The 24563-nt window shown below is 45.5% G+C and overlaps 1 protein-coding gene across 2 annotated transcripts in view; it reads left to right on the top strand.

The window, feature by feature from the left end:
- The window catches only part of SLC7A8 (solute carrier family 7 (amino acid transporter light chain, L system), member 8), a 47444-nt gene that overhangs the window by 4013 nt on the left and 18868 nt on the right, over window positions 1-24563 (top strand). Inside the window, exons 2-3 of one of the 2 annotated variants that reach the window (XM_008566571.1) lie at window positions 10309-10513; window positions 11450-11601. In XM_008566571.1, coding sequence (XP_008564793.1) covers window positions 10309-10513; window positions 11450-11601 — 357 coding nt within the window. Of the gene's footprint in view, window positions 1-10308; window positions 10514-11449; window positions 11602-21083; window positions 21159-24563 lie in introns of those variants that run through there. The other variant, XM_008566572.1, reaches the window with a different exon arrangement.

Below are 24563 nucleotides of genomic sequence, written 5' to 3'. Positions count from 1 at the left end.
TTAATCAACCTGAACGATTAGGTCGGATTGTTATAATTTTTTCACATCACCCTTGCCCTAACCTACCCAGGCAGTTGCTCTCCAGGTACTTGGCTAAGGAAACCTATTGATGGCAGATGGACTTAGATTTCACCATGCATGTGGTGTCCCCCCAAAATCTAAAGAGGGCATGAAAGATAGCAAAATTCATTTATTAATGATACCAAAACTACTGTTAATAGCTGGCATTATTAAATACAGTGTGTTTGCCAGGCACTCATCCAATTATCTGACATACGTTATCTTATTTGTCCCTCGCAATAACCCCTGTGTGGTAGGCACTTATTATCTCTTCCTCCAGATAAGAAAATAGAGGCTCGGAGGGGTAAGCAACTTGCTGAAGGTTACACACCAGAAATTACTGGAGCCAGGATTCCAGCCCAGAGCTTGTCTGGATCCTGAATCAAGCTCTTAAGCATTATTCTCTACTATTTCTGTTTTTATGTCCTATAGAGTTATTTTCCTTTAAAACCTGGGCAGAGGTCCTTATTCGTTTGTATAACAAAGCAATTAATGTTGTCTTCCCAGTGAGGAAGGTTTCCAGTGTAAGGGGGAGCTGGGCCATCAGCTGTGGTAGAAGAAGGTAATGCTCCTGGTGCAGGTACAGGAAGACTTGGGGTGAACACAGACCACGGTCTCATTGACTCCCCACCACACACACCTTTCCTGTATGGTCCTGCATTCTTCCTAGCCATGTTAGAGGACCCCACAGAGTTCGGGTGTATCAGTCATGTGCTTAGGTACGTAACCAGAATCTACATCTGAAGGCAAACAAGCCGGCTGCAGAGCCTAAAAATAATGTTCATAATGGTTTGTCAGACCATTTTGGTTTTGACACAATGTATCTTCATGGGGGAACTTGGTGTATGTGCTGCAGGACAATACTGGATCCAAGTCTAGCTACTATACCACTATCTCCTAAATAACATGATTTTTTAAAAATAGTATTTACAGGGACAGCCCGTGGCTCACTTGGGAGAGCATGGTGCTGACAACACCAAGTCAAGGGTTAAGATCCCCTTACCAGTCATCTTTTAAAAAATAAATAAAATAAATAAAAATAAAAACAGTATTTACTTAGCTCTTACTAAATGCCAGTTCCTGTGCAATCCACTTTTTGCATATATTATCTTGGTCTGCCAGTTAGCTCATTTGGTTAGAGCATGGTGCTGATAATACAGGGTTTGATCCCTGTTCCAGTCAGCTGCCAAAATAACAACAACAACAAAAACCCATATATTATCTTATTAATCCTGACAACAATGCTATGAAAGTAGATATTATAACTACCTGCTTTGTTATTCAACTTCTCCATATTTAAAATAAAGATAGTTATAATATCTACTTTCATACCATTGTTATCAGAGTCACACAATTGATAACTGAGATGGTCTGACTCCATATCCCAAATGCTTAACCATTCGCCATTTCTAATTGGTAACCAAGAGAGGAGGGAGGAAGGCTGATTGATGTATTGCGTGGTGGGTGGGCCATGGAGGAAGACAACCTGGAGATTGGAGTCTATGTAGACCATGGGTGTCTGATACTGAAAAAGTCAGGGGAAACCTTTTTTTAAAAGGATATTTGTCAACAGAGAAGTGTGGCTACAGGTATAACTGTACTGAAATGGCACTAGTCTGACTTGGAAAAAATGTAAGTCCAAAAGATTTCCAAGATAGTCCATGTGGTTTATACCACTTTAGAAGATTTTATATTTTAGTATCTAATATGACGTATTAGTTTCGAATCCCCATAATGTCTATTGGGTGTTGACCAGAGAGAGGCAATGTGAAAATTGCTTTCTGAGCTTGTACTTCAATTTAAAAAACAAAACATGGGGGGATTAGGATTTGGTTCATTCAGGATGAAAACATGATCAAAACTTTCATTGGTCTCAAAGAAAACTCTGGGACAGAAGCCAGCTAAGAGATATTTTAAAACAAACACATCTTGGTTAGTAAGGAAAGGCTACACCCAGCAGTGTAATCATCGTAACTACCATTTACTGAGCACTTAACCATGCACCAGGTACATAGTACCTGATCAGTACCTTACAAATATTCTCATTAATCCCATGCAATGAGTACTGTTATAGACATGAAAGGTTCGAACAGGTAAGTAATGGGGTGATGACAGAGCCCGATTCCCACCAAGGGCATTGAATTCTGAAGCAACTGGGCCTCACCAAAATGTTCCACAGCATGGAGCACAGGGTGGCTGGGACCAGGGATGCTGTTGCATGCTTCCTACCTCCAGGAACCAGATGGCTCAAGGGGTGATTTTGTTGAAACTGTTACCGTCAGGGCTATGATATGTTCCTTCAAAGAGCAGAGTTATGCAGAATGAGTGACTAGCAGGAGACGCTTAAAGTCAGGGAAAGAAAATAGGAACCCAGCAGGTAAAAAACTGTGTCCAAAGGACCGAACCAAACAGTCCATTTTATTTAGAGAAACAGCAATAATAAAAACACCTTGTACCCAAATCAAAATGACCTCTGAGAGAGGCTGGCACCATATACACAACTTCTCTGAATTAAATCAGCTTATTGAAGTGGGGTAGAGGTGTGGGGCACACTGGTTGGGGCTTCTCGAGTTGCCAGGTTACCAAGGTTTTCTGATTTCCTCTGAGGGGTAATCCGGCAGCACTGCTACCTACAAAGAAATCCTCAGGAATTTCTGTTGTTGCCATTGTTGTTTTGTTGTTGGTATTGGGGGTGGGGGATGGATGTAGAAAAGCAGGCACGAGCAAGTGATCTCAGGAGTATATTTTGAACCACAGAAAACAAGAGCCATTGAGGAACCCAGGGGATGAGAAACGGTTTCCTTTCCACTTTTAACTGCCTGCTGAGCACACAGAGCAGGAAGGACCATGCCTTGTTCCGCTCCCAGAACATGCCTACAGAGGAGGTCCTTGAGTCCCTTCTCCCTGAAGATCTGGAAATGGCAAACTGCAGGCTACTCCCTGGGACCGGGTGGGGGCTGCTGGTCATAGGACTCATGATTATTCCATATTTTTAACAAACACTCATTGAGCACATTATACGCTGCGCCCTATGCTGAGCACTGGTGAATTTTATCTCTAAGAAGCAAAATAATCCCTCAAGTCTATTTTAAGCTGTTTTATTTTTAGAATGAATGAAGTTTGAGCTGAAAAGCTTTATTGATCACATCTCGTCCCTCATCCTTTGTCACAGTCACAAGTCTTCCCATTGGTTGCTCCCTGCTTTAAATATCCTCTGCGCTAGCACTGACGTCACCTCTGTGGAGAGGGTTTCACAATATGCCTGAAGATGTACCAGGCAACCTCACACTGAGCTGCATGTTGTGAAGGTAGATTGCTCAGCGAGAGTCCCATTGCTGCAGAATTATTAGCATACACTTCTCATCTCTGTATATATATTTTAAAGGTGCCTGTTTGTGCACCTATGAGATGAATAAATATTTTAGCAGCTTCTTTAGAGTACAATTCTGCTTAGGGTGTTTAGTGAGCAACTGATATAGGCAGGTCAGGTTACTTTAGGGATAAGGAAATATTTGGGCCCTACTGGTAGAAGTAGAACACTTAAAATGAATTTTTTCATGATTTATATCCATGTGTTGTAAAAAGGGAGGAACCATTAGTGATACAGCAGAGGGAGACTGGCTTTAGAGAAAGTCCCGGGTTTGCTAACTGCTTCCCTGTTTACAATCTTTGTAACCTTGAATAAATCAATGACAGTTTACTTGGCTGTAAAGTGGGAGTTTCTTGTGGAGTATTAAAATTCCTAGTCTATGACGTATGTTCAATAAATATTAGTTTCTTTCTCTCCTTGAGCTCATCCTCCACCATCCCCACTTCCCCGCCCACCCCCAGCCTGCACACTCACTAATTCTGGTTCAGAAATTTAAATTGTACTGATGGGGTGATGAGACGAACTGACCAATTCAGCCCAAGTTTTCTCTGCTTAGCACCCAGCCAATTGCTTCTCTTTTTCTCTCTGCTGATTTGAGTCTCCTTACTCACAAGCATCTGCCTCGTGCTTCCCCTCTTCCAGCAAGCCTTTTCTGAACAGCCCGTGCCAGTAACCTTTTCCATGCCAGTATCTTGTCATGTACTGCAGTAGCACTCATGCAACTGCTGCTATACCTGATGCTGTCGGCTCTGTGTCTGCATACATGTGCCTTCACTTCCCCACACAAGTCCTTGAGAGCAAGGACGGGATCTTACTCACTTGAATGTCCCCACAAATTTAGCCCTGCATGTGGAAAGTACTTAGGAAGAATTTGTTCAATAGTAGCACTCAGTCAAAAATAAATCATCCATTAGAGATTACTTCACAACAACGTGAATATACTTAACACTACTGAACTCTAGACTTAAAAATGGTTAAGATGATAACTTTTGTTATGTGTTTTTACCACAATAAAATTTTTTTTTAGTTTAGAAATGAATTATTCACATAAACAATACATTTTTGTGCCTGGCTTTAAAAAAAAATCGTCCAGGTTTAAATCTGAATGGGACTTTAGAGATTAACCAGATGATGATGCTGAAGCTTGAAGGTAGAACAGAGTTTCTCAATCTTGGTACCATTACACCAGATACTTCTTTGTTGGGGTGAGGCTGTCCTGTTCATTGTAGGATATTTAGCAGCATCCCTGCCCTCTACAGACTAGGTGTCAGTAGCACTCCCACCCCAGTTGTGACAACCAAAAGCATCTCCAGATATTGCCAACTGTCCCTTGGAGGTGGGGGTTGGGGGCGTGGGGCAGGCAAATTGTCCTCCCTTGAAAACCACTGAGGAAGACAAAGACTCTCACTGTGGGTACCTATTCCCCAAGCAGACAGGGCAATGCTGAAGGCAAGATGTGAGTCTTTAATGGGCATATTTGCAACTTCAGCCCCTCAGGCCTACAATGCCTGTCTTTCAGCGGCTGGTGGGTGGTAGTTGGCTACATCTATTTCATTAAAATTCCATGTGTGAACAAGTGCGTCCCAATTACCTTCCAGAGCAAGCACATACAGAGTGGGCACTCAATAAATACTTTTTGAGATGCAATTACCTGCTGCCCGCCCACCTGCGGCATCTAAAAATTATACCTACACAAGCAAATGATTCAGAGAACACTTCATGATCCTGGCTGTACAGTGCTGTTTTGGAGCCAAGCCTCCAAAGCCGGCCCATCAGATTTTTCTAGGGCTGGTCTCTGCCCCTGCTGCTATAAATCCTAATAAGTCCTTATATTTGTTAGCATTCCACAAATTAGAGAAGTGCCTCACATGTACATGATCTCCCTTTATCCCCACAACAACCCTGTAAGGTAGGCAGGGCAGGAACAATTATTCCCATTCTGCAGATGAAGGAAGTGATTCTCAGAAAAATTCCGGTCACGCAGCTTGTGAGTGGCAAAGCAAGGACTCAGGGGCTCTCCAACTCTACGTCTAGTGCCTTTTCATGTTTTCAGTAAGGAATCCAGAACAGCTGGTCCTGCAGTGCCTTCCGCATCTCAGTCCTGCAGTAGACAGCAACTCCAACTCCGCAGGGCATGTGTCAGAGTCTTGAGCTGCCCCCAACCCTGAGGTAGCTGCTAGTACAGTCCTGATGGGAAAGTGCATCCAGTGTAAGAGGCATGATGAGCTTCTGGCCTGGTGTGAGAAGAAAGCCTGGCCACAGCATGCCATACCCTGCTCCCATGCTGTTCCCCAGTCCTGAAAGGCTCCGAGATCCTCCCAGCCACTTTATGAAAGAAGCACAAAGCAGGTTCACCTTAGCTTTCTCCGGACATCATAAAAATGGCCAGAACCTCCAAGCCCCAAGAGGAAGTTGAACAGACTTCAAGACTAGCATGAGTAAGCGAAGAAAGCCAAAAGCTTTTTGATCTGAGGGTCTATTGGGCATCATTACTCCACACCCAAGGAAATTCTTTGATGGCTACAACATTCTAGTGTGGACAGGCCTGGATATGAGTTAATGCCTTAATGGGAGTCACATGGGTATTGGCCTACAGGTAGGGCAGTTAGTGATTATTCATGGCAAATGTAGATTTTGTCAGTTCCAGCCATTTTTCTAGTGAAGACTTGCCCACTGATACAGCTTGGCCTCTTTTTCATGGAATAGTTTGCTTGGCTTTTCTTTGACAGAACAAGCCAAGTTGGGCTTCATTGTCCAGGCATCCTAGAATCTATTTTTCGCTAAAGAAGATCTATATGATAAGGTGATTATTTTATTAATTAGGGTGAATGGAAGCAAGATTAAAACCCTTACCTCGAGTACCTCAGCAATACCAGACGGGTGTGCCTGTCATTATTAAATGGCTTCATAGACAATAAGGCTAAGGGTTAAGCAATGGAGAAAAAAATCCCCAAAGTAATCAACTTTCTTCCTACATCTCAGCAAGAAAGGTTCATAATCAAGGTAGAAAAGCCCTTTCCCAATTCTCCTTTTTCAGAGCCACTTGAGGAAGGTCTCATTTGGGCAGTGTCCAAGTTTAAAAGCCCTGCAGGTAAAGTGCCTGTTGTGCAATTTCTAGAGGAGAAGCGGCATGGAGTCATGGAGGAAACCTGGGCTGAGAGCCCAAGGACTTGGCTCTCACTCAGGTCTCGCTACTTATGTAGTGTGTGACTTAGATCAAGTCTCTTCACCTCTCTGAGCCTCAGTTTCCACGAAGGTAAAATAGGAATGATAGTACCTAAGAAAGTAGTTATAAGAATTAAGGTAATGGATGTGAATGTTTTATAAATCACCATGGAAGGTGGTATTGCAGTAGAAGGAAGGAGTCAGATCTGTGTTGCAATTCTTCAATAAGTGCCTTCTGTGAACCATTCCCATTGCCTATGGAGTGGGGCATATAAGACTGACCCTGTTGTATGTGGGAAGGTCTATTATTTTCAGGGAAAAGCTTGAAGCTGTGACAGAAGATTTAGGTTCCAATCCAGTCACTACTAACTTACCCTGCGATTTAGGCAAATAACTACCTCTCCGGGTCTCAGTTTCTTCATCCATAAAATAGGAATAATAATACCTCCCTCATTTTCCTCACTTGGAAAATGGGACTAATAGTTGACCTACTTTCTATCCCTATAAATTGGAGATGGTAATAATAGCCAATCTACTTTCCTCAGCTGTGAAATAAGTGGGTTGCTTTATTCATTTGCCTAAAATATACACTTAAGATCCTTACTAGATTTGGAGGTTCCAAAAAAATAGGTATAGTATATTAAATTGCTCTCAGCAAACATTATCAAGTGTCTCCTAGGTGACATTTCATGGAGGAGGGAAAGTGACACAGTTCCTGTTCTCATTAAGCTTACAGTCTAGTGGGGGAGATAAATATTAATCAAATAATCACACTAAAGGTTGTATATAGTAGGCATTACTTTTGAGTAAATGTAACATAAATTTTCTTTCAGCTCCAGAACATTGCTCTGCTATAAGTGACATTCCTCCCGCTGCAGAAGTCCCAGAGCTGCTAAGGTGGAGGAAATGTTCTCAGATTCTGGTTTTCCAGGTAGTGGCTTCCTAGAATCAGAGAAAGGCACTCCTGTCCTTCCCATTCCCTAGTGCTCACTTTAGGCAAGGATCTCTGTAATTTTAATTTGGTCAAAATTAAGATTTTTTGGGGGGGAGAACCCAATTTTTATAAAGTGAGAACTCTTGTCCCAGTGCCAATCTCCTATGACCCTCACAATCACGCTGGCAGCTCCTTGGAAGGTCACAAAGCCTCCAAGAATAAGTGGATGTAGGAAGTGGTCAGACGCTTCAAAGGGCAGTTGGTGTTACATATCCCATCTTCAAGTGGCTCCTGCAACCTAGAAAAGGGAGAGAGCACACATGCTCTGGAAATGTCAGAGCAAAAGCAGAAGAGAAGGGCTTACTAATCCTGATTTACTGATTCCTGTTGCGGTGTTTGTTTTCCAAGAACCCTTAGTGGAACATTAACATTTTTCATTCCTGAGAATATCAGATCTTTTAAATAACACCCACCCACTCACCCATTCCTTCTTGCAACAGCCATTCCTGGCTCTGAGAAATGCCTAGCTGTTCTCTGTCCTTTTTCAGTACCTTAAAGACCAAAGTCAAACCTTGTTTTTCTCCATGTATTGATTGTTTTCCTAAACCCTTGAGCTGGTTTTATAACCCTAGTTCTATTGCTCTCCTCTTGGCTGGCTTTGAAATGCCCTATAGATCACTCTTTTGATAACTTCTTGCTAGGCAAGGAATTTACTATCATTTTCCAGCAACATTAGTAACCCTGTCTCTAGTTCTCTCATTCCCCAGCTCTTGGTGCCTTCCACAGAATAACAGCACATTTAGTTATGTCAGGTAAGAGTCATTTGACAGGAAAAACGTGTCCTGAGCCCCGGGATACTAATAACTGGTCTTTTAGTCTCCACCAACCCAACATTTCATGCAATGCACACATGGGAAGGGGATGAAGAGAGATGAGGGCTGAAAGATGTCCTCTTGTTCCTATCATAGGACTTTACATTAACATACAAGAAAAGGAAAAGTCTTTAAGAACTGACGGCACTAAAATCTCCTTTTTCGATCTTCTCTTTGCCTGACTTTAAATTTGATGATGAGGGATTGTTTCTTCTTTTATTTTTATTTCTATGTGCAACCCTGTCCTGTTGGGATAGACTGTTAGCACAAAAAGAAAGAAGACGTGTTTGAGACAGAAATGTGCTTCCTTTTTATCTGTATCTAGCTCTGGCCCCGTGCCTCTGGCCCTGTTATTTCGGTCTCACTGGTTGTTGCTTTTATGCCCTCCTGGATCCTTTCTCCCTCTCATACTCATCTCACAATATTTTTTCCTTTGGAAAGTGGCAGCATATTCTGCATCCCGGAGGAATAAAACATTATTGCTTTTAGGACGTGAATGTTCCCTTCTCCTCCCCTTTAACTGCAAGAGCTGTATGCATGGCCCTGGATTAAAAATTGAATTTTGGTTTAGAAGTGAAAGTTTCAGAAGTGGGTTATGGCTGAAATCTGAAAGTCAGTCTTTGAAAGTTGAACATAGAACCTTACACTATCCATCTCACTGGTTCCGAACCACCAAGGAGAGATGGTAGGAATTTGGGATGTCTTCAGAAAACTGTTGAGTCTAACTGGCCTCATAATACTCCAGCTCTGCATTTTCACCTGGATCCATTTAGTCTCTGCTTTTGTCCTCAGGCATTTAGTGGTGCAGCTGGGCTGGGTGTGAAGAAAGAGCTTTCAAAGTATCTGTCCAATGGGCCCTGATTACTATCATTAATCACAAGACATGGATAAAGGAAAACTTGGGAAGAAGCATATCAGGGACTGCCCCCACACTCCTCCTCCTCCCCAGCCCAAAACACACAACCGAGTAGCTAGCCATTCAGTACTTGCTACTGGCCTCTCAAGAGAAAGCCAGCCCCTTGCATACCGAAGCAGATGTGGATTAGCAGAAAGAGCACTGGATTAAGCATCAGGAGTCTGACTTCTAGATCCAATTTTACCCATGAGTAGCTGTGGAATTTGGAGAAAGCCACTTAACCCCTCTGTGTCTTAATCTCTTGGTTTGTAAAATAGGGAGAGAAATACCTGCTCTTCCTCCTCTTCCTGAATTCCATAAGGTTGTTCTGAGGGCCACATGCAACACTGGTGGGGAATGATCTTTGTAAGAATGTGGTGCTGAGGCTTTGCACATATTGCACTCCTACAGACCACTTCCATACTACCAGGACTATTTTCATAGGGCTATTTCATGTTCTTCACCAAGGGTGGGGCTGTCGCGTCTGGGGTACAAGCCAGCCTCTACCAGTGCTGTCCATTCTCACAGGTCTTGAAAACCCCCAGTTATGGAGTATGACCACAGTCTGTCCAAAAGATATTGCCTTTCAGCTCATTTCTGAAGCTTTCTAGGTGGTAGATGGTCTCTGAGACCTTGGGTGGACCATGTGTAGCCCAGTTAGAGAATCGTGAGACTTAGTACCGTGTGGACTTAGGCAACTCTCTTGATATCTCCGAGAATCAGTTTCCTCCTTTGTAAAGCATGAGAAATAATATCTGAATCCGTAGGGTCATCCTGATGACTAAGTGAGACATGTGAAGTACGTGACTGAGTTCCTGGTCAACACGTGTCTTCCTCTTCACCCTACTCCAGGGAGAATTATTGCTAGAAACACCTGCCTGAAGATCATTTACGCATCTCGAAGGCATTTTCAAATCAGATCAGAGATGAGACCACCCTGCAAATGCCAGTCCTGCCAATTGTCCCAACATTCCTATCTCCCCTCCTTACTTATTCTTGGTGTCTCGTGCAGGGAATATCATTGGCTCCGGAATCTTTGTCTCGCCGAAGGGGGTGCTGGAGAACGCCGGCTCTGTGGGCCTTGCTCTCATCGTCTGGATCGTGACGGGTATCATCACAGCTGTGGGAGCCCTCTGCTATGCTGAGCTTGGGGTCACCATCCCCAAATCTGGAGGTGACTACTCCTATGTCAAGGATATCTTCGGAGGATTGGCTGGGTAAGAGGATCTGTGGAGACATAAGTGGCCAGAGGAAGAAGAGAAAAATGGCACAGAAAGAGATCAGATCAGAGGAAGCTGAGGCTTTCTAATCTCCAGGGTGCTGAGGAGAGCTAGAGAGAGGGATTTCTCTTTTGCCTGTGTGTCATAGTTGCTAGAATAGCCTTGTGTCCCCTTGATGCTCCTGAGAGTGGTGGAAGAACCAGGTTTGTAGTTTTAATCTTCTGTTGATCTTAGTGGGCAAGATTCTGTGAGTGAGAGCAAACAGAACTACATGACAACACTGACCCGGGGAAAGCACATCACAGAAACAAGGCCCTTTTATTTGTCTCTTGACAAATGAGAGTGACCACCTAAGATACAGTGCACCCTCTTCTCACATTACAAGAATAATGGCCTTCCTCTAGAGTCAGGCCCCATCTTGAATTTCCTCAGCTTCTGCAACCCTGCTATGGAAGAGCTCAACCCTCACTGATGGGCCAAAGGGCGTGGACGGCCCCTCCCCAGCAAACCCCCACTTGATGCCTCCCCTGGCAGTGGCTTGAGTAGCCACACCCTTTACATGTCCTGACTATCAAAATTCTAGGGTTGCAAGTTTTATTTTTCCACCCTTAGATGCTGGGGGCCAGATTGTAGAGAAGAGATGATAAAAGGACAGGGGTGAGAGAAGAACGCCAAGACTTGTGTTAGTGCTAGTTGAAACTTAGCTCTTCATCATTAAAGCAGTTTATTGTCATTGCAGAGGCTGGATGGCTCATTTGGGGGTGCGGTGGGTGCTGGGTTCTGCAGCATCCCTGAAAACAAAAAGTGAGACACACCCCTTTAACCCATCTCCTCTGCTAATGGCTGCCCACTGTCTTGCCTGGGCTTTCCCCTGGTGACTCTGAATCCCTGCCATGCCATGCCTGGCGGCGGGGTTGTCCTCTTCCTCCTCAGGTTCCTGAGGCTGTGGATTGCTTTGCTGGTGATCTACCCCACCAACCAGGCTGTCATCGCCCTCACCTTCTCCAACTACGTGCTGCAGCCACTCTTTCCAACCTGCTTCCCCCCAGAGTCTGGCCTCCGGCTCCTGGCTGCCATCTGCTTATGTAAGTGTCTTCCAGGCTTTGCTCTCAGGACAACCTCATTTGGCCTCCCTGGTGTCTCCATGTCTCTGGTTCTTCTTCCTTCACTCATTTTTTTCTTCATTACTTTTCTTTCAATTTCCTACAAATGTGTTTTGGATGAATGGATTCTGCATACAATTATCTGGCATTAAAAAAAGAAGAAACTTAAGTAGCTCCTCAGAACACAGTAGATTTCACTGGCAGGGTTCTTTACATTACACGAAGCACTTTCACCTACATTATCTGATTTGAGCTTCATGGCAAATCTATGAGTTAAGCTGGGTCAGTTGTACCATTTTCCTGGAACAGATAAGGTAACAGAGAGCCAGGCAAGTGACTTACCCAAGGAGGCAGGCCCCATGCTGGCTTTTCCAGCTGCTAGGAAGATTATTCTGGCCTCACGGCAGCAAGTCCATATCTGCTTGTACCTCAACTTGCCAACTCACACTTTTTAAACTCTCTTGGAGGAGAGTTTGTCCATGGTCCCTGCCCTTGATGAGTTTTCTAACTGGGGGAAAAGCCAAATAGATCCTGTGGTTAGGATTCAATTGCAATGAAAATTCAGAAAAGGGGAAAATATCTCTGTGAACTGGAACAGCTTAGAGAGACTTTCTAGAGACATTCTGCAGTGCCATGTTTCTAGGAAATCTCAACTCTTGATTTCTTATATCAGTGATCCCAATGGATTGGGGCACTTTACATCTTTAATGAAAAACTAATATCTAAAGTAAATACTTTTATATGTTTCAGAGGCTCCACTTCTAGAGTTAGCTCGGTTCCCGCCTTCCCACACCTTCCAACACACATGAACTTAGCTGAGGGTAGTGATCATCCTGGCCATACCCTTTCCCAAGTCCTGACACTTTCCTTCTGTCATGCTTCTGGGGTGGCGGAGGGAGGGATCACTCACCTACCCCGTAGCCTCTCACAGGGCAGACAGCCAGGACCAAGACTTGGTTTCCTTGGCAACTGCACCCTCTGGAAGTGGTGGTCCGCCGTGGGATAGACCCCCACCACCCAGGCAAGCTGTAATGTAGGACTAAGACACTCATTTGGGGTCATATTCCTTGGGCTCAGTTAGTCCTGTTCACAGATCTGGAGGCAGAGGAACATGGGCTCCAGACCAGGCTGCCTGAGCCTGCGTCCCCACTCTAGCACTTTTTTTTTTTTTTTGTCTTTTTCCGTGTCCGGCAACGGATTGCAACCCTCAGTGTTGCCCCCGTACCGGACCGGGGACCGGCAACGGGATTGCAACCCTTGGTGTTGCTCCCGCGCCTCGCTCAGCCAGTGAGCGGGAACCGGTCTGTATGTGGGATCCGAACCCTCGGGCGGGAGCGCCACCGCGCTTCCCAAGCGGCGCACTATCCAGCGCGCCACCGGGCCGGCCTAGCACTTTCTTAGTACAGTAGCCAGTGCTTGGCAAAGCTACCCATCCCACCCCACTCTGAGATGGGGATTGTTATCCTGCCTGCCTCAAGGGGTCATGGTCACAAGGACTGCCTGAGAGAAGGAGCGGGTTGCCCTCTGCATCACGCTGGGTGCCTAGTGCTCCAGTCAACTCAGTTACTGGGGTGGGCTGGGGTGTGAAGCTGCCGGGGCCATTTCATCTTTGCTTCCTAGCTGGACCCAGAGCTGGGGGGAGGGGAGAGGAAGGAGGGCCTGAGAATACAAGAAGAGTTGATGTTTCTGCCATCAGTAGAAGGGGGCCACATGAGTGCTGCCACTGCTCTTTCAGCATTTTGCGTACACAGCTTCCTTTTTGCTGCCAGTACTGCTGAAGTGTCCCAGACAAGAGCCACCCTTACCCTCCTTCTAGAAATCGAGAACCCTGAGGCTATCCAGTCCTTCCCCTAGGAGAGGAGCCAGGTCACAGGGTGGAGTTCCCTGGGCAGCTGGACCCCACAGCTTCCTTTGTATTCCCCAAACCTGCCAAGGGCTTGACCCCTTGCACAGAGACCCCCAGGAGTAGTGTAACCCCATGGGCCTCTCCCCAGGCTAGAAAGGTCCAAACCCTCCCAAGAGATAAGAATGGCTCCTGCGGGAGCTCTAAAAAAACAGGCTGCACACAGTCCCCTCCACAGCCTACCCCTACTTACATGCTGCTAGCACCAAGCCAAGAGAAATTTAGAAACTCTGACTAGTGACAAAAATGACAAGATTATCCCCACTCCCCACTCCTGCCTTCAAAGATTCAATAAAACTTATCTGGCCTATCCTCTGCCTCCTAAGTGGAGCTGCAAGAAAATTATCTCCAACTTAACGTAGTCAATCTTGTTTTCTAAAGATAGGAATTTTTCAATGTCCTTGAGATATCTGTTCCAGTATTCTGCTACTTTCACAAGCAGAACAATCTCCTCAAATCCTTCTTATTCCCAAACTTATTCCTCCTTATTTCCTTGGGGGGAATGGGAACCAGCTCCACACCTCACCCTCTGCAGTGTTTCTCTCTTTCTGGCTGTGACGGTCATGTGGAACCTCTATTCCTGTCCCAGCAGGATGCACACATACATGCATTAACCACACACACAGCAGCCTCTCTCCTCTGCTCTAGTTCAGACACTCCCAGCTGCTTTGAGTCTGTGTACAGAGATTCTGTTTTCTGGTTTTTGAATACTTTTTTAAAAAAAACCCACTTCTACAGGCCCCTCTAATAGATCTTAAGGTATCCAGTAAAACAGGAACCAGGCTGTCAGGAATGCGTGGTGGATGCTCTGTTTCATTAAATGCTGATATCTTTTATTCCAGCATGCCATCAGCCCACCGCATCCTCTTAGCAGGTGCCAAGCAATCCAGCTTCATAAAATAGGCCCAGCATTCCTTGGAGGTAGAGCTGGGAGCAGCCCAGCCTAGCCATACTCTTGAGAGAAGCAGTAGCGAGCTTGAGTGGGGGGCATGAATGTATTTACATGGAAATTCTGCTTTCTGCTGTCTCATTTTGGCATGATCATGAAGGCTCAATCCATTGTGCAATGAGAGGTTTTGAGGAAAGGCCACCCTCTGTGGAGAGGTCACTGCATATATTGGAGGGCGCTGGAGGACAGGGCACAGAGCCCCACGGAGATAGCGGTGTGGCAAAGCCCTGGCGAGGGTTTGCTGTGGGAGGGAGGAGATGAGGTCAAGTCTGGGTTCGTGGTGGGGCCGTTTTGGAAGAGCTCTGATGAGAAATGAAGTTGGGACAAGCCAGATGGTGGGGGTGGAGAGGCAGAAAGAACCTGCTATAACTGGCTTGCCTGCCCAGAGCCTGGAGGGGGTGGGGGAGAGTAGAGGGAAGGAGAGAGGGAACTGCAGACTTGGATCATGCTTATGCAACTGCCACTGCCACTTTGAGTTATTCTATTATTTAGGTCAAAGCTGATTATTCACTGCTGAGTCAGCAGAATATCTCTAGCCACCAGGCGGTATAAAAAAGAAAGTATTTTACATTTTAATTAAATGAAAGCCTTTCTCCCTTTTCCAGAGCAAGCGTAGTAGTGGAAGGAGGCAGTTAGGAAAGAGGGGACTGGGAGGTGTTAGAACTTGGTTTTGGTGTCTTCTTTTGTCATTTGCTTGGGTGTTTCTCTTTTCTTTCTTTTTCTTTTTAATTATTTCATAATTAAATGATTATATTCTCCATGTAAAAAGATTCAAATAAGATATAAAGAGAGTCAACAGTGAAAGCCGCCTTTATCTCCACCCCCACCCTTCCCCTGTCCAGTAACCACAGTAATAATGGATAAGCATCCTTACAGTTCTAAATAAAATGCATCTATTGATGTATATATCTGGGTAATAGACATATATATTCACAGGATATTTCTGCAGCTTGCCCTTTTATCATATAGCTACCTCTTGTGGGTATTACCTGAGTTTTTAGTTATAAACAAAGTGACCACAGTGACACAGAGAGAGCTCCAGGTGTTTGGGGACAGGGGGCATTCCTAGACTCCCATCTGTGCATCTTGCTTCTTAACTCTGGGCTTTCCTTTAGTATCTGTTTGTCCCCCTTCTCTTGGGGAATGGGTCACCTTTCATTCAGACAGCTCGTGTCCTTCCTCTTTTTGGGGGTTGGGGTCATGTCCAGCATCTGAAGTAGAATTTTTTCTTTTTATTCGAGTCCCCCTCTTCTCCCTGAATGTCTTAAAGAAGCTTCTTCTCTTTCTTTGCCCTGAGGAGAAAGAAGTACCCTGCCTGCATTTTACAAGGGAAAAAAATGCCTTGTCTTGTTTTCTATCTTTCTACTGAGATTCCTAAGAGGCTAGTTTTCTAAGACTTCAGATTTCTCCTTCTCCCTTGAGCTATTTGGAAGGGAAAGGATTTTATGTATTACTTCACCTGAGTTCCTTGGTGATTTCTCTACAGAACACCTCCAACTGCCTGGTGCAGGATGCTGTGACAGAGAAATTTGTGTGTGTTGTTTTTCAAGTCTCTTGTAAATTAGTCCCTTGACATCAGAGAGTTCAACAGTTTGTCCTAGCATTGAAATCCCTTAATCTCAGTTCATTTTCCCATGAGTCTTCATATTCTCTAGCCCCAGACTTCTGGTTCCCATACACTAAGCACATGGCCTCAGGTTCCCGGGAGGCACTGCCTTCGTGCCCCTCCCTAGTCCACAAATTCCTTGGATGTCTAATCAGCCTGTGCATATGAATTCAGACAAATAACAGACTGGCCAACATTTGATTCCCATACATCCAGGACCCGTATTTTCTCTGTATTTCATCCTCTAACTAGCCAGCACTTAAAATCTAAATGTATTGAAAATCACTTGAATTTTTACTCAATGGTCAATTTTTGAATTTTTACTCAATACTCATTTTTCATTTATACGATTCATTAAGTAAGACTAAAATTATTCTGTAACTGGATTTTCTTTGGGAAAAAAAGAAACTAGAAAATTCATCAGTTAATCACCATATTGAGCTCCTGCACTGAGTGGAAATAAGGCATGACTTATAGAGTCTTGGAGAAGATTAAAGTCTAGTGAAGAGACTGATGTACAAGTAATGACAATACAATGTGATGAAAAGAATCTGTGCAACACAGAGAAAGGTGCTTTGAAGCTGGGAGAGGAGTGCTAGGCAAGGCTCTCAGATTAAGCTAAATCTTGAAAGCAAGCAGGAAGACAGCCAAGTAGAGACTTGCAAGACTCAACTCAGGCAACACTTGGGATCAACAGAGAAATAGCCTGTTTGAGAAAAGCAAGTACCTTTGTGTGGGTGGAACCTGGGAGAGTGACAGAAAATGAGGCTGGACGGGTGGGCAGGAGCCAGATCTTGAAGGATCCCATGTTATCATGCAGAAAAGAACAAGTTTTATCCAAGGAACAGGGTATCACTGAAGGATTTTGAGCAGAGGAATAAGTAACATGATTAGGTTCACATTTGGGTGAAGAAAAAACTGTGAAATTTGAAGCAGGGAGACAAGCAGGCTAAGCATTTGTCCAAGCCAGAGAGGTGGTGGCCTGAACTAAAACTGAAGTAACAAGGATGGAGAGGTGATAAAAACAAGATTTAGGAGTAGAATCAGCTGGATATATTGATCAATTGACTACCAAGGGCGAGGAATCTCTTTTGTCTAGAAATAAAAATGACAGATGTTTCACAGTGTCGCCAACGTTCATGATAAACAGAGTGTGTTCTCTCTATTTCTGCCTTCCATGTCTTCCCCAGAGCCCTGGAGGGTGCTGAGCAGGTCTCTGGTTAGAAGTCTTTCTCAGGGTGATTCACCCAGGATCCTGCTTGAAAGCCTGCTCTAGAGCAGTATGACTTAGGAAGAGACTGGGACTCTGGGGAAGCATTATATAAGTGAGAATTGCAACAGTTTGTTCATTCAACAAACATTTATCAAGTGCCTGTGACGAGCTAGATACTGTGCTTGGCACACGGAAGAGAGCAGTGAACCAAAAACACCCTCGTTCTCATTTGAAGCAGCGGCAGCAGAAAATTAAGCCTTCTCTCTTAACAGGTATTTATTAAGTACACTTGTGTGTCCTTCATTGCTACCGTGGGGGATACATAATCATTCGATCATTATCAAATATTTGAGTGTCTGTTCTGCTCCAGGCACTGTGCAAGGTATGGGGATACTTAGTTCCTGAACCAAGGAACTCAGTCAAAGTTGTAAGTTCCCCAAGAGGACAACACCTAGGGAGCTAGCTGTCAGAGAAATGTGCACAGGGACTGGCATTGAAAAAAGTCTTGGAGAAAGAAACATGTAAGTTGAGGCTGGAAAACCAGTTGGAAATAGGCAGGCAGTATCCACCATGGAGAGGAGGGTGGAGTGGGACAGGGTAAGGAGGATGTTCCAGCAAGAGGGATTAACATGTGTCGAGGTCTGGGGACAGGAAAGAGCATCGCCTTTTGGAGGGACTACAAGTAATTCAGTGTAACCCCAGCATAGACTAGGAGGTAGGAGATGTAGATAGAAACAGGCACCCCCATCATGAAGGGTCTTACGCTAAAGAGATTGGGTTTTACCCTAGGAGCAATGGGAAGGCATTGAAGGGTTTCAAACAGAGGAGTGACATTATCATATTCGTATTTTAGGAGAACCATGCTATAAAGGATGGATTGGCTAGAGGAGTAAGATCAAAGGGAGGAAGACTGATTACAAAGCAGTTACAGGAATAAAGGTTAGAGATGACAATGATGTGAATCAGGGATGGGAGAGTGGGAGTGGAGAGAAGTAGATGTATTTGGCATTTAGGAGGTAGAATTGGCAGGATTTGGTGATTAAGGGTGAAGGAGTCAAGAATGGCACATTCTTGTTGGGGAAATGGGTAAAATCAAGAACAACACTGGACCATATTTTAATGTCTTCTCATTAAAATATAGTGTGGTTCACTCTGGTTGAGTTGGCCCCTCTGTCTTTGCCCCCTTCCCATTTACTCTCTAACACTTAAGGTTTGTCACTGGGACTGAGGAAGATGTCCCCTGTGCTTTTGGACTCCTTGTCTGTAATGGCAGAGTAAATGTCCATTCTTTAGTGCCATTTCCCCTCCATCTCTGTAAGGCCCCTGGAGTATTCCTTGCGCCTGTAGTCCTGGGAATGACAGTAGCTCCGTTATCTTCATTTTACATTTCTGTAACACTGACTCAGTCTTGAGCTCCAATAAGAACAACTATTGGTACAGTGCTTCAGAGTTTATATATCACAGTAAACAATTATATATCACAGAGAATTCAAGAGTTTTACAGAGGTCTTCTTCCCTAGAGATCCACTGGTATTGGACACTTCTGTCTATTGGTTTAATTCTTGTCTGATCTCAGACCAGGTTCTTTCCCCGCACTGGCTACCTGAGAAGTCAGTCTTCTTTTTAGTTTCAATATGTTTCAATTCCTGGTCCAGATCACCTGCTCTTTCCTGAGTTCCTACAGTGTCTCTTCTGGTCTCCAGCTTTTACTCTCGGACTGAAGTTCTGCTCTTCAAAGGGTATGCCTACATAGCCCGCACCCTGGAAATTGGGGAATGAGGGGCCTGTTTCTGGAAATGTGCCCACCCCTGCTTGGGAGAATAATGAGTGAGACTGAGGTTCCCTGAAACAGGAAGTTTTTTGGAGTTCAGCTTCCACAAGGTATGGAAACAACTTGATTACTTTCTCAAACTGGCATAGAAGCTTCAGTTCCCCTCTGGCCTTTTGTGGCCAACTCTCAAGGATCCCTTCGTTTTTCCCACAGTAGCTAGCATCTGTGGCTTATAAAGTCACCCATTAATCATGTCTGGTGAACTTTTAAGGGTTAACATAACTCCCCAAGTGTACATCACATACCCAAGATAAAATCAGAAGACTTATGGGAGTAAGGCCTAGTGGTATTGGGAGCTTTTGGGGGGGAAAGAAGAAAGGGCAAGATTTGTTTTGAGAGTTTACCAAGTTTGGGTATTAGCTGCCCATCAAATTGGGTGCACAGCCTTCCAGTCCAAGAACTAACCAGCCCTTCTAGGACCCACGGCTCTCAACCAAGACCGAATATGATGGAGAGTTAGGCTAGCCCTCCTGAGTGCGGAGAAGACCCAGCAGAACCTACCTCATCAACCTCACTGTGTCTGGGGGGGCTTCAGCCCTTAGAATTGGGGCATGAGATAGGAATTTTTCAGGCCCAGGCTGGAAAAGTAATGATTAGGAATAAAATGGGGCACCCCCCCCAAGGTGGCATGGCATGCCACCGCTGGCTCTCTGGGTGTCTTCCTTTTTCTCTTCTCCCCCACCACACCCAACTCAGGAGCCATGTTTAGCTAATGCTGAAGAAAGAACTACTCAGCTCTTGGAAAATGCTGAGCTGGGTGTTCGGGCTTCTTGGCTGAACTAAGTACTAGATGGTGATTCAGCAGAAACTCTAGGTCCAGCAGCTGGCACGGGAGGGAACAGGATAAGAAGGAAGAGGAAGAGGGGAGGGGGTAGGACAGTGTGGGCAGGAGCTTAGCTGAAAACGTCCAGGAAAAGCTGTGGAATTCGGGACCTCTAGGAGCACTCCTAGTTTGTCTGCACCACTCGTCCTCTGCTTGTTTGTTCTGGGAGGAGAGAAGCCCTTCCAAAAGGCTCAGAGCACCTCCTCTGCTTTAGAGGGGGTTCTGAGATTCTAAAACGCTGTCAGTGCTTGTTAGTGCTTCGAGATGAAAGGAGCTGGAGAAGGGAAACTTGCTAAAGTGTGGTAGGCAAGATCGGTTTCAAAACCAAATTCCCCATCAGGTACTCTATAGAAACTGGGATCTAAATATAGTTTATGAGGAAGGGCTGTTTTGTTCAGATGTTTCTATTTATTTTTAACCAAAGTTATGTACCCATATAACTTCACCAGTCAAATTATATTACACATACAATCATACAAACCTTTGTTTTAGGTAGGCAGGGTACCTGAAGACTTTATAACGCAGTTCCTTACCCCGTGCAAAACTGGCCCTGGGGGACCGGCCGGTGGCTCACTTGGGAGAGCGTGGTGCTGACAACAAGTCAAAGGTTAATATCCCCTTACTGGTCATCTTTAAAAAAAAAAAAAAAAACTGGCCCTGGGAGTAGCAGGGAAGGATTTAGGAGGGGTCTAGGGAGCTGACTGTCTCCCTACTCCTACTCTCCTACTCATTTCCCCCCAGGCCTCTCTGAGGTCTTTGGGGAGGTCAACAGCTCAGTCTGGCCTGTGTGGGCAGAACTGGAACCTTATCAGAGGCTCAGGCTGTGTGTGTTAGAACTCAAACAGGGCTGGTGTTTTCTTTGCATATCAGTGTCTTTTGGCAGCCAGCACTGATTACCTCCTAGATCCGGAAAGGGCTGAGGTTAGATAGGCCAAGCTGAAGCAGCTTTTCCACAATCAGAAAAACGTGCCCATTTCCTTCCACGAGCAGGGGGAGGTGGCCAAGGAGCCCTGCCCAGCCTATCACAGAGCGGAGCGTTGCCACACACCCCCTGAGGCTGGGCCTGGAGGCTCCTCTGTGGACACCCAAGGGCTGCTCTGAGGGGCATCTCCTGGCCCCTTTTGCTCCAGCTCCAGAGGGGAGGGAGTCAGGGGGGCCAGCCAGCGGAGGGAGCATGGTGGCCGAGGGCAGAGAAGTGCACTCGCCAGCAGAAGGTGAGAGGAAGAAACCAGCCTTCTGGCAGGCCCCGTGACCCCAGGTGAAATTTATGGCTGCTTCAGAGGGCTGGGAGCTCTGTCTAGCAAAGGTGCTTATTTTGAAGTTCTGGAGAGGAACAGGGCGTTCTGATTCTACAAAGTGGCGTCACTGCTTCCTTTTTCAGCAGCTGTCTGCTTAGTACATTCCATCGTTTTTTCTGTCCTGGCCTCTCTCTCTATTCTGCTCTCAAGCTCTTTTCTCTCTCATTTGTTTTGCCCCTCCCCTTACCCCCTCCCGCTCCCCCCACCCCCGCCCACACACACCCACCCCTGTTGTTTCTTATGTTCACTCTCTTTTTCACCATCTGTCTTTATGAACTTTGGCAAGTCTGGACATTTTTTTCCCCCTTTCTGCTGCCTGTTTTCACTTATCTGAAAAGATGAGAAGGAGAGGCTGGTTCTGGAAATGTTAAAGGAAAATAAGCTTTCGCAAGCCTGCAGCCCACTCCTGAGAAAGGTGCGAGCCAGGGAGACTGAGAAGTGGAGTTTCCAGAATTAGAGGGAATATGTGACGGGCGACACTGATAAGGGCACTGGTGGGAGGGGACACAAGGCAGACAAACAAGTTGCCCTGTGGGAAATGATTTTCCGAGCCCTGGGGGTGACGGACACAACTCTCTTGGGTTCTGAGCAGTAGCCCTCTGGTCTTCCCCCTTTCCCATATTGGCCTTTTACTTCCTGCCGCCCAGAAAGCAACCTGGGTTGGGGCCAGGCCAGTATCTTCAGGTGCCAGACTTGGAGTCCCAAGTGGCACTGGCAGTAGTGACCATGGGTACCACTGACAGCAGCAGTGGAGAGAGAGGATGTGGGAGTGGGCAAAAGGAAAGAGGAGCAATGTGTATATGACGAAGGAAGGCTGCTAGTGGCAGAACAAACGAGTGGGAATGTGGGGGACATCCCAGCCTTGTTTGCCACTGATTAGTTGGGGTCTTACTTCACTCACCTATAAAATAAGGCTCTGGGTCTCTAAGGTCCTTCCTGGCTCTGGCTCTGATTGCCCATGAGGCTAGAAATGTGCCTCTGGGGAGGAGGGCACGGGCCTGGAATATCTACCTCTAGGGCCAAGAGTTCGCTACAAGGAGAGCCCCAACTGGTTTACTCTTCTTAGCACTGTTCTTACAGCAACCAGTCCAGCTCCTTGTCCAGATGGCCCCATCCCAGTGTTTACCCCGTCAGGCTAGAACAGTGTGGTTCGTGGAGGGGCAGCTGACTTGGCAGAAGGAGTGAGATTGTTTGGGGGATCCATGCGGGGAAGTGTTCCTTGGCTCTCTCAGGAAGACACAAAATGACCCTTTGCCAGCTCAGAAGCAAAGAAACAAGAAGTCAGACTCCTGTATCCACAAGCAAGGGAGCACTTGACAAGAGGCATCCATAGGTCTCTGGGGATAACCTGTACCTTGTGAGCTTTCTTAGGATGAGGGGAAGTGGCCACAATATGCATCCTCCCCCGCAATTTTGTCTGGCGTCACATATTCCCTCTAATCCCTATTGTACTTGCCTCCCCTGTTTCATGGGGCTGTCCCATGATGTAGAAAACCCTGGCATTTACTCCCTAGAGCAGCACAATGTATCCTATGGGCACCCTCCCTAATATTTTCTGCATAGATTTATCCATCTGTCTATCCTCCATTCAGTAAGCTTTAGCACCTACTGTGTGCCGGGCAGTGTTACAGTATCTCAGTGCCACACTGGCTGGCAGGGCATTGTTTATGGCCGTGTGTACATTGCTGGCTACGGGAAGCACAGGGCAGTATCATTCTCTACTGGGCCTGGGGCGCAGAGGCAGCAGTTGCAGCGCTCCTTGGCTTTCTGCAGGGCATTCCTTCCTTGCAACCAGAGGCACTTGATTCACAAGGTATAGTTTTCTCCACTTGTGGAAACTGGGACACAGGGACATGCTTGACCATCTGGGCTCCTGGTCCAGTGCCTTAGCCTTATGGTCCCTCCTCCCACTCCATCCTCATGCCTGTGACCCCACGTTTCCAGACAGCTTGGTTTTAAGGACCCTAGAGTAGGTCATGTGCAGAGGTGCATCCTCCTGAGAAAAAGATGAAACAGATTAGGAATTGAGAAGGGTCCAGGGGTACAGGAGGAAGAAACAAAGGAGAAGCAATGCAGCAGTGCATGATATAGCCTGATATATGATAAGGCCTCTCTGAATCCTCCAAGCCATCCCCTTTCCCAGCCACTCTGCTTTGCCTCTGATTGTCAGCATGATCCTGAGCTAATCACATCTTTTTGAGTTCCAGTTTCTACAAATAATAAAAATAACCACTTAATGTTTTACACAGGAATACACAGGTTACAGAATATCCTCAGAGGAATAAAATGAACCATACATTTTACAGAGAAGAAAGGGAATCTCAAAGAGATTAGTTGACTTGTCCAGGTTCCTCGAGAGTAAGTGACAAAGCTGGGAAGGGATCATGACCATTGGGTCCTTCGGGTTCTAAAGTTCTGTGATTCTTAGAGTCAGATGTGCCAGGTCCCTCTGAGGGAATCATCTCTGCCTCCCCTCCAGGATATTAACCAGCCCACTCCCCATTCTTACCACTTCACTCCTTACACAGGCTAATCCAAGCTCTGCCTGCTTGTTTTGCACTTGAAAAAGACACTGGAAACCCACAAGGTCCTTCATTCACCAGGTGTCACTAGGTGGAGCTGAGGGGAAGAGTGATAAGGTCACAGCCCTGGCTCTGTGATGGTTACAGGGACTTAAAACCAGCCCCACAACTCTTTAATCAATCCTTAAAACTTGCTAAATGAAGATTTGTTTATTTGTTTATGCTAATGATTCACTGACATTCTATTTCAAAATGCACTAGAGAGATTAATTTTTAAATTGCCTCTTTTACCTATAGTCTATAATATATAAATTTAAGGTAAAAATTCTCCCAAAATATTGTTCCTATTTCTTACCTTCCAAAATTTGTAATCCCTTAACATCATGTGCCTCACCACCTACTGAGTTGGGTTAGGTTGACTCAGCCTAGAAAAATCACAGAGCAAGCTCTGCCAAGGTGTCTTCGGTGTTGTCCCCTACAAGATGGTACACAGTGTGGCCACTCTGTACCCTCCAACTTGAGGAACGAACCCAAACTCAGGACTCTTGAGATCATCTCTTGGCTTTCCATCTTGACTTCTCTTCTGGTCTTTGACTGTAACCTCTGGTCAGTAAGTAAGATGACTAGCAAAACTATGGAGACAAAGAACAAAGGAATCATGACTGTGAACACCCTGGCACTCCACTTGCCTAGTGAAAAGTTTGTAACTCTTGGGCCTGTGTTTGTTTGTATATCTGGGTTGCATATGTGGGCCTGAAATTGTATGGACTATGGAGGAGACTGGAGGAAAACCTGGGAT

Source organism: Galeopterus variegatus, unplaced genomic scaffold (assembly GCF_000696425.1).
Source record: "Galeopterus variegatus unplaced genomic scaffold, G_variegatus-3.0.2 Scaffold253, whole genome shotgun sequence".
Lineage (NCBI taxonomy): Eukaryota > Metazoa > Chordata > Mammalia > Dermoptera > Cynocephalidae > Galeopterus > Galeopterus variegatus.
This window is presented reverse-complemented; position numbering and strand designations above follow the sequence as displayed.